General features: G+C 36.1%; 2 protein-coding genes across 2 annotated transcripts; one reads left to right on the forward strand and one right to left on the reverse strand.

Annotated features, from left to right (window-relative positions):
- Positions 1 to 396: 396 nt before the first annotated feature.
- LOC113297167 (ubiquinol-cytochrome-c reductase complex assembly factor 1-like) lies at positions 397 to 4,723 on the forward strand. Its single transcript, XM_026545583.1, has 8 exons — positions 397 to 564; positions 756 to 943; positions 1,070 to 1,286; positions 2,249 to 2,415; positions 2,732 to 2,856; positions 2,960 to 3,020; positions 3,457 to 3,505; positions 4,300 to 4,723. The coding sequence occupies exons 2-8, from the start codon at positions 776 to 778 to the stop codon at positions 4,377 to 4,379; spliced, it is 867 nt and encodes a 288-aa protein (XP_026401368.1). The 5' UTR covers positions 397 to 564; positions 756 to 775; the 3' UTR covers positions 4,380 to 4,723.
- A 454-nt stretch (positions 4,724 to 5,177) lies between these two features.
- LOC113297168 (putative kinase-like protein TMKL1) lies at positions 5,178 to 8,186 on the reverse strand. Its single transcript, XM_026545584.1, has 2 exons — positions 7,346 to 8,186; positions 5,178 to 6,909 (listed from the first exon to the last, which is right to left on the reverse strand). Exons 1-2 carry the CDS (start codon positions 7,857 to 7,859, stop codon positions 6,320 to 6,322), a joined length of 1,104 nt encoding a protein of 367 aa, XP_026401369.1. The 5' UTR covers positions 7,860 to 8,186; the 3' UTR covers positions 5,178 to 6,319.
- Positions 8,187 to 9,006: the final 820 nt, after the last annotated feature.

Consider the following 9,006-nt stretch of genomic DNA (forward strand, 5'->3'; position numbering starts at 1 on the left):
AAGGAGACTACTACAGAATCTAAATCATTTTCAACAGATAAAATGTTAGCAGACAAGTTTGCAGCAGGATCAGATCTAAGATACTTTTCTGAATCATTCGCAAATTTGAGAGCTAGTCTCGCAGTAGTGAAATAATTTATATTTTTTCTCCGAAAGATGAAAGAGCATGTCTTTCCATATACTCCAGCTTTGTCTTTGGTGCGCGGGAGCAAAATTTTCTCCATCACCTCGTGGGTAGGATATGTACCGTTTAATCCAGTAGGATTCAAGTTTGGACAAGGGTATTATAGGAGTTCTCCCTTGGAAAATCAATAGGGAGGAAAGATAAGAAAAAGATCCAATAGGGGGTGTTAAATAGTTTTCATAGGTTAACGGGGCAACTGTGAAATACTGCTATTTTTGTCCGAATTTCTCCAAAAGTGCAAAACTAAACATTTTAAAACCCAAATGTTAACGAAGTTCTTGTTTCTCCACTCCATAAACCCCTGGGGATTTTCCTTTTGAAGCTCTATTCTCCCAAGAGAGGCAACTGAAGCCTATCTCACCAGTATAGCTTAATCCGAGGTACGAATCCATCTCATTTTAGGGTAATTTTTGATTTTACTAGTTGAATATCACAAACTCATTTCACGGAACTAATTAAGAAACTCCAGTTTGAGATTTATTATGTACTAAATTTTGGAATTTGTATGAATTTTTTTGCCCATGTATTGTTTGATGACTGATCTTAGTCTTATGTGTATTAATAACTGAAGGAATTTGGAGAAACCTAAATATGTTGCCAAGATGGAGCAGAGCTATTACGCATCTCTCCAAATTAGGTTTACAAAAATACAGTATGGAACCCCAAAAGAATGCTTACTTTGCTTACCGAAACTACGCAAAGGTTGCCGCACCAACTAAATTGGATTCTCGTGTTAAGGAGTTTACAAGAACATCAGAGGTATTAGTGTATCATTATTGGATTTAGAATTTGATGTTCTTTATCCTGGAAAATTGGTCCATTCAAGATTAAGTTTTGGTTCTCTTCTCCTACATCTGAAGCTTAAAATTCCTGTAACTTTTGCAGGTTAACAGCCTGAATAAAATGTTCTGGTCTAAACCTTATTCCTTGGCATTGCCCTCTGATTCACCCCTAAGAGTTGAAGAGCCACATTTTGATGGGATCAAGCTTATTCTTCTCAAGCTAGCGCTGTTTTATACCAAACAGAGCAAATCTATTCGATGGGCTAATGCGATATATATGCGCGTCGTTTCACAAGTTGATAAGCCTGCTATTTATGACGGTGAGGTCTTTCTATTACCTTTTATTGGTATTGCAAAGTGTACTTTTGTTTCAATTTGTTCATAAATGATGATGCTAATTGAGGTTGCACATGACAAGTGATAATTAGGTTACGTTTTTTTTTTTTTTAAAAAGCTTAGAGTTTGATATTACTGAGTGTTGTGTTTATGGATCACATTTCAACATTTCTGTATAGGTAAATAAGCCCATCTTAAGCTCAAGGCATCTGTTACATTGTATTCCGAAGCAATGTATCATGTAGAGTTGATTTTTGTATTATTATTTCACAATGTACTGTGTCCTGATTCTCTTCTTTAGTTTTTCTAAAGTATCTTCTGATGGAAAGTTCAAAAGCCACCACGCATCGTCATAGATGTCAATTTTTCCTTAATATTTCTACCTCTATCCAGTTTATACATCTGAACAAAAGTTATACTTTTTTTTTTATGTCAAAACATCTACCATTTAGCCTGACAATATTGATGATAATAAGGAGAAATCAAAATGTTTCATGGTTCATATGTTTTGAATAAGAAAGGATACCTTAAATCCCTTTGCTTTTAGGAAAACCATGCACCATGGAGAGATTATATGCATATTGAGGTGTGGTCTCATCCAAGGATACTTTCTGTTGCCAGTCTACCGTTGGATAGTAATGGTACATAATAAATATTCTGATGGTTTGAATAACTTGCTTCTGCTAGAGGCCTATAGCGTTCATTCTTCAGAGTTTTTTTTTAAACCCTTAAAAATTGGTGGGGCGAGTCGTCTATTTATTATAATTATCTGCCTCCATGCAGTACAATGTATTTTACAACCTTAGTCCATTTGTGTCTTAAATTCTTACAGAGAGGTTTGTCTCATTCAAATTTTCTAAACTCTATATTTGGATGAATTGCTATTGAGCTGCTTTACATTCTCTTTGTGGTGGTTTGATTGTGCACTCTTCCACGTCTCATGCAGTGTTTAACTTGGAGAAAACATTTAAGACAACATTTACTTTGCTTGTACTGCACATGTGGCTCTGCTTACGGCGTTTGAAAGAAGAAGGAAAGGAAGGTGTTGAAATGGGTCAATATGTTTATGAGATCCACACTCATGATGTAGAGCTGAGAGTTTCTAAGGCTGGGGTTAGTTATCATTCTTCCTGTAAACAAATGATTTGATCTACATTTCGTTTCATTTCATTGCTATCCATGTTTTCTAGTTAGATAATTCGTTAATGTTTTGTTGCATAATGCTTCTTTTTATCTCATAACGGCATCGGTGACATCAACTTAAGATAATCAGTTGAATATTTTGCAGCGAAGGTGCTAATTGTGTTACTTTGACCTCTTAATGCGTTGAACGTTGTTCATCTACAAATTTCACTGGCAAAGATGAAAGTCTTTCCATTAAATTCGTATCTGGTCTGATGGGTGGCTTTTTGTTGACATTAAATAACAGGTGAACTTACTGCTGATTAAATGGGTGAAGGAATTGGAGAAGATATTCTACGGGAATATTGTTGCTTATGATGCTGCCATGCTTCCCGATGCTAAACAGGATGAGCTTATGAAAGTGCTTTGGAGGTATAGCTTCAGAGAAATGGTTCTAATTCCAGCATGTCTTCTACCATTATTAGCAATTAAACTTGTAAATAGTATCTGCTTTCAATGGCTTACGTTGTTTCAGGAATGTATTCTCTGATGATGGCTCCGAGATGCCAATTGATGCTGCAAAAGATACAGTTCAGGCATGTTCTTATCTTGCACTTCTTATGCTTATAGCAAAAGCTGTATATTAAATGTGAAAGCTGTTACCAATGCTCGCACGAAGTTTGTGCATGATAGACCTTAACTTAGTTTACCAATTACAAATATACTTGTCTAAGGACTATGAATAAAGAAGTTATCTGGCTCACCTCCGGGATATGTTCGAGGGAATCTTGTCTTACTAATACAAAGCAGGTATTATCTGTTCACTTATGAAGACAAGAAATAGAAAGGGTAATAAAGAAAAAAAAAGTCATGAAAGATGATCTGGAAACAGTTCACTATGTATCCTGAGTAAATGCTAACCCACTCCATGTCCGTGATTGTACTCAGGCAACATGACCCTATATTTCAATCCTATGCTATTAGAAGACCCAACATGGGATAACACCTAAAACCTGTTTTATTGATTTTCAGGCAATGTCAAGGTATGTTCGTCGGGAGTATCAGTGCTTGTCGTTAACAGGTAAGCACCCATATCTTGGTTTTATTACAGTTTCTAACTTGCCTTGAGAAAAAGGTGGAAACAAAGCACAGAGGACTTTTTATTAGATTTGGTCTTTTGACAGCTTTATCTTTTAAACGAGGACCAAGGTAGAGAACTGCCATGCCGATGTGGATAGAGAACTTATCTTAGGCTGCCTAATTCACTTCACTTATAGTAAGCCTTCGTATAGATTCGGTATTAACTTCTGCTTTGTCAAGGGACAAATTTACTAACCTAATATTTGAATTTGGATAATCTCTTGTGGGATTTCAACGGGGTTGAAGGTTGGTTACCTTCCAACTACTTATAGGATCGCCGGCGTAATCATACGCTGTGATTAGGCTGCATAAGCCATCCATGCAATTCTAAAAGCCGATTCCTAGAGAATGATACCTTTGCTATTTACTTAAGATCGGATATTCTGTTAACATCACACAGTGTTAAATCCCCCATAATATGCACAATGCATATGCACTTATTCTCATTAATAACTAGCTGTAGTTGTGGTTTTTGTTCAACCCATGTTAGCTGTGGGTGAAAAATATCAAACTCATCAAAGGGATCAATCAGCAAGGTCGGTGGTGTTAATTGTTTTGAGAACCCACAGTAAGGCAGGGTTTTAAGGTTGACATAATGAGGCTCAAAATTGCAGTTGCAAAAGATACATGTCCGTTTCGTTTTGTCAAGATACTAAGAAACATAATCACATGATTCCTTGTGTAGTGCTTAACCTCATTTTGTTTCTTGGTGTATTTTTCATTTGGTCTGGGCAGATAAGGAATCTTTGTTTTCTGGCAACTTCAAGTTCACTTCATTAGAGAGCCCAAAAGTGCCTGATCATCCAGTGAAGTGAAGGACAAAGCATAAGGGTTGAGCTTTTATTGTTTGGAACCACCAGAGCTTCATAGTCATGGGAGTTTTGTCGGGATGGCACTTTTCATAAAACATTACAACTGCTTGAAGAGATTTCTGGCTGAAGTATAATTTAGCAAATAAATAACAGCAGCAGGAAACTAATATGCTTCGGCTTCCCTTTCATATCTGTTAAAATTAAAGTGGTATTCTTTCATTATCTTATAAGGTTATCAAATTGAAGCTTCTGTGTAAGATGTTTGCGAAGGAAAGTTAAATGGATTCTCTTTGATATTGTACATGGACATCTTTAATGTATTTCAGTATTTTATGGTTAACGAACTATTTATGCCTTGCCCTAAAAAAGGAATCGCTCTTTACAGTGTTTGTGTGTGAGACAATTCCTTGTGGGGCGCTCTTTTGCCAAATGCCCATTTTATTCTTGGGATGCTAAGTGGGAAAATAAGTGGGGTATTCATGCGACATTGCTAGTTTGTTATTCTTGCTTGCATTCTAATGAGGCATTTTGGATGGGGAAGCCACACAAAGATAATGTAGAAGTCCATTCTTGCATAGTATCGTCTCCTGAGTCATGCTTACACAAAACTATCTCCATTTCTTCCACTCTGTTGTTGATAATTCACTTCATGTGCATGAAACGAAAAGGTAAACACAGGTAATATTGTCGCCAAGCAATATCTTGGTTGTCATTCTCGGTGCTCCAACGTGCACAATCAAACGCATTAGAATTCATAAATTATTGTTTATAAACTAATGTTTTCATTATATAATCTGCATATCAAAATCTTGACATATTTATGTTACCAAATACCAATTCTTGGATGATAGTTGGAGACACATTGACTCCAATTCTTGTTTCTGCACCAAGGAAATGAATACCACATGCCTGGCAGTATGCTTCCAAGGATTGAAAAATCAGCTATTTCATTCAATATCCCTAATAATTGTCCAAGTCTGTGAGAAAATAAATGAATACATGGACTTGGCTACAGAATCCCCCACCACTAAGAATATGGGAGATCTGATCTAGTCAAAGACTTCAACTGGTATATAATTTGGTTTTGGTTCCTGTGACATGAAAATATTACTACATCAGTCTTAGGAAAAGTGATACTTTCACTTTTTCGTTTTTGCCGGAGTCCGTATTTAACATCACTAGAGAAATACACAACCAAAAAAAGCTTGGTATATTAACTGTAACTATGTTCAAGCTGAATAAATAATCAACAAAAAAATGAAAAGGGAAAAGAAAACATAACTGCTAAAATGCAATCACCTTTTAGGCTTAAATAAGATTGAACTACTACACCATCATATCATATCATATCATATCAGTTGTGTCAAGTTGAACAGTTAAGAAGATGAGAAAATATTTACAGACTATACTGTATTCAACTTAGAAAAGACAGGTGATGATAAAAATCAATAAAGACTATTGATTAGTGGTTACTTTAGTTGTTTATGAATTTACCTCAGTTCTGGTAGTGGTTCATTCTCCAAATAAACTTCTCCTGGTTCAATGTATTATTGAAACCATGCTTAGGTACTTGGATAAGATGGGTTCCCCTGTTCTTTTTGTTAAGTTATAGACTAAGCTGCAACCCAAAATCGATTCAGATGCTTGACACTTGATCGAGAGCTAATAAACAAAATGGTGAATCTCAATTGATCCAATTTCTCAACAAACATCCATGGAACCATAATTCTTCCCTGAAGGCCACAACTTTTCAACTTTGGGCATGAGAGTTGAGACAGAAACACCATTTTCTTACCCATCGATAAGTTCTTTGTCTCTGCCGTTGTTATTGCTGAAGTAGTATGTCAAAGTTAGATAATTCAGGTATTTATCTCAATGCTCCGCTCGAATACACCGCTGATGACTACCATTAAGATTAAAATTTTCCATCATTCAGAGAAGCCTCATTGGCCAATTTCTTCAAGCTTACTAAGAATTTGCTTGATATCTGGCCTCAAATAGGGAGAAGGAGAACAACAAGCCATAGCCAACCGAAAGAACACAAGTAGACATTCTTCAGTAGCTGCATTTGGATGATTATTTTGGCTGCGAAATAAATTGGGTTGGAATATATCTGAAATCCTGTGATCAATGATAGCATTTCTCATGGAGTTTGGCAAATATGGATCCTGGTTGGGTGGTGGATTATCATCGATAGGCTCCTTCCCACTAATTATCTCGAGTAAAATTACCCCGAGGCTGTATATATCAGTCTCCTGGCTTGCATCCTTCATTTTGATCAACTCGGGAGCTTTGTATCCTTGATCAGCAGAAGCTTCAAGCATTTCTTGACTAGTTTTTAAATTTAAGATGAGATGGAGACTGAAATCTGACAAGTATGGTTGGTAATTTCCACCCAACAATATGTTCTTAGACTTGAGGTTCCCATGGATAACAGGCTTATGTAATCCAGTATGGAGATGATCTAGTCCTCTTACAATACCAAGTGAAATCTTATAGATAATAGGCCATTTGTGTGATTCACCATTTCCATCTGTTAAGAAAAAGATAAAAGCAGGTGTTCAGTTTAAGCTGCTCCTTGTGTAAACTTAGAATGAAGGAAGAACAGAACCTAGTAGAACTCAAATTCAGACTTCTTTTTTTTTTGTTATAAACACAACAACGACATAAACCTGCTGAATTTCGCACTCAAATGCAAATACAAAGACATGTTTGCAAGAACAAGAAATTGGGTTACATATCAGAAGTTTATTGCACACATTAGCTTTCAAGTTTCACCAGTGGATCAATAACAATTCAAACACATATGCTTTCAATTTTCCATTTCTCCAAGTCAATCAACAACTAACATTTCCTAAATCCAACTCTATCCCCTATATTTTTCAATGAAGTCACCTTTATGAACAACATACACAATATAAACCAAAAACATCATAAAAAATGAAGTAGAAAAGCAGGAATAAATTTACCTCGAAGAAACTGAGCAAGATTGCCATGGCCATAAAAAGGATGAACAAGAAGCTTTTCTCCTCTGGTCCCGGAGTAGAATGCTTGTAGAGGAACCAAATTAGGATGTCTAACAAACCCAACTATCTGAATAACACCAGAATTGTCTTTCATTCTACCAGTACAAGCAGGTCTTAAAAACCTAAGCAATTTCACAGAATTATCTCTTTCCAAATTAGCTTTATACAATGTCCCATAACTTGATTTCCCAACAACTTCTCCTGGTGCATCTAAGATATCATGTACAGTCATATTCTCACCACCTGGAAAACTAATCAATTCTTCCGTCTCCATTTTCTCATCTACCGCTTCTTCATCTTCTTCTTCCTCATCAAAATCAGAATTTCCCATCTCTCCAGACTCATCTTTCGCCGAGTTCTTTCGACAACATAAGTATATCAAACACAGTAGAATGATCAAAGATATTCCTGATACTGTTCCTATAATAATAATCTTAACTCTCCAATTGAACTCCATTAAAAATAAATAATCTTCAAATATAAGATCTAGAACTGTGTTTTTCAACGGCAACTGAGAAAAACTCAGTTCTTAGGTGAGGAATTTAAGATCTAGTAAAAACATAATTAGATTTTAAGAATGAGATTTAGAAGAGTTAAAGACAGCTTAAATGTGAACTGAATTGAAGCTGTCAGTTTATTGTCTCAGAAGACTCTAGAAATCTCGAAAAAAGTGAGTACTTGAGGTTTAATAGTTGCTGAAACCCTAGAAAATGGTATGGGGTTTCAGGAGACTAAAATGTACTACTACCTTGAAATGGGTTTTGGGATCCAGAGCTGGAGCTGCTTTGAGGGTTGTTTTACAGACAACAAAAGAAGAACAAGAAGTAGTAGAAGAAGAGAGAAACAAAGGTTTCGTTAGGACAAAGTGGGACACGTGGTTTAATCTTGTCGGTGATCTAATACTTTTGTATTTATTTATTTATATTTGATTTGATTTGATTTTTTTGTTTTCATCTAACAGGTAAGTAAACTATATTCTCTGGTGGTGGTGCTTCATTGGGTTGTGCTGCCTGCCTGTGTGTATTCCAAACTTTACTTGTACGCCCAACCTTCGCATAACTTGCTAACTTTTACGAAGCTTCCTTTGGAAACCTTTCCGACACTCTCAGCCCCCTCCGGGCATGTTTGAGATTTTTTGGAAAGTTCAGTCATTCAAATATGCGTCAAGACGTTTAGGACTACGTTAGGTCTGCATAGCTTGTCCTTGTCCCAACTAAAGATTATGATGATACAATGATACAGTTGGACAGGCTGCACACTTTTATCAACAACCTTAACTACCACTAAATCTGTGGTTAGATAAATTTTGGTTGCTTTATTAAAGGTGCTAAAGGTTCAGCAGCCACCATGTGACTCGTTTTCAAATTTCAATCTTGAATTACGAAAATGATGGATCCACCACCTCCAAAAGTATGTTAGATCCAACGATAGGTAGAGAAAATCCAGAGTCCATAGCTACATGGCTTTCGTATCGTGTTAGTTCAATGTTAGTGCCCAAAAAGGATTAATGAAATCTCTGTGGGGGTTAATTTGAATTGCCGTGACAACACACTTTTGTTACAATTTTCTCTAAAAAGGTTGCATACTTTTCTTGGTCGGGATAC

This window comes from Papaver somniferum, chromosome 7 (genome assembly GCF_003573695.1).
Source record: "Papaver somniferum cultivar HN1 chromosome 7, ASM357369v1, whole genome shotgun sequence".
NCBI classification, from domain to species: Eukaryota; Viridiplantae; Streptophyta; class Magnoliopsida; order Ranunculales; family Papaveraceae; genus Papaver; species Papaver somniferum.

What these genes read in the sequence shown, in the direction of transcription:
- LOC113297167 (XM_026545583.1), top strand. Translation starts at nt 776, where the DNA reads ATGTTGCCAAGATGGAGCAGAGCTATTACGCATCTCTCCAAATTAGGT. An exon ending in AGTTTACAAGAACATCAGAG is followed by an intron (nt 944 to 1,069) that starts GTATTAGTGTAT and finishes TAACTTTTGCAG; the next exon opens with GTTAACAGCCTGAATAAAAT. An exon ending in CTGCAAAAGATACAGTTCAG is followed by an intron (nt 3,021 to 3,456) that starts GCATGTTCTTAT and finishes ATTGATTTTCAG; the next exon opens with GCAATGTCAAGGTATGTTCG.
- LOC113297168 (XM_026545584.1), bottom strand. Translation starts at nt 7,859, where the DNA reads ATGGAGTTCAATTGGAGAGTTAAGATTATTATTATAGGAACAGTATCA. An exon ending in TCTTGCTCAGTTTCTTCGAG is followed by an intron (nt 6,910 to 7,345) that starts GTAAATTTATTC and finishes TTTTCTTAACAG; the next exon opens with ATGGAAATGGTGAATCACAC.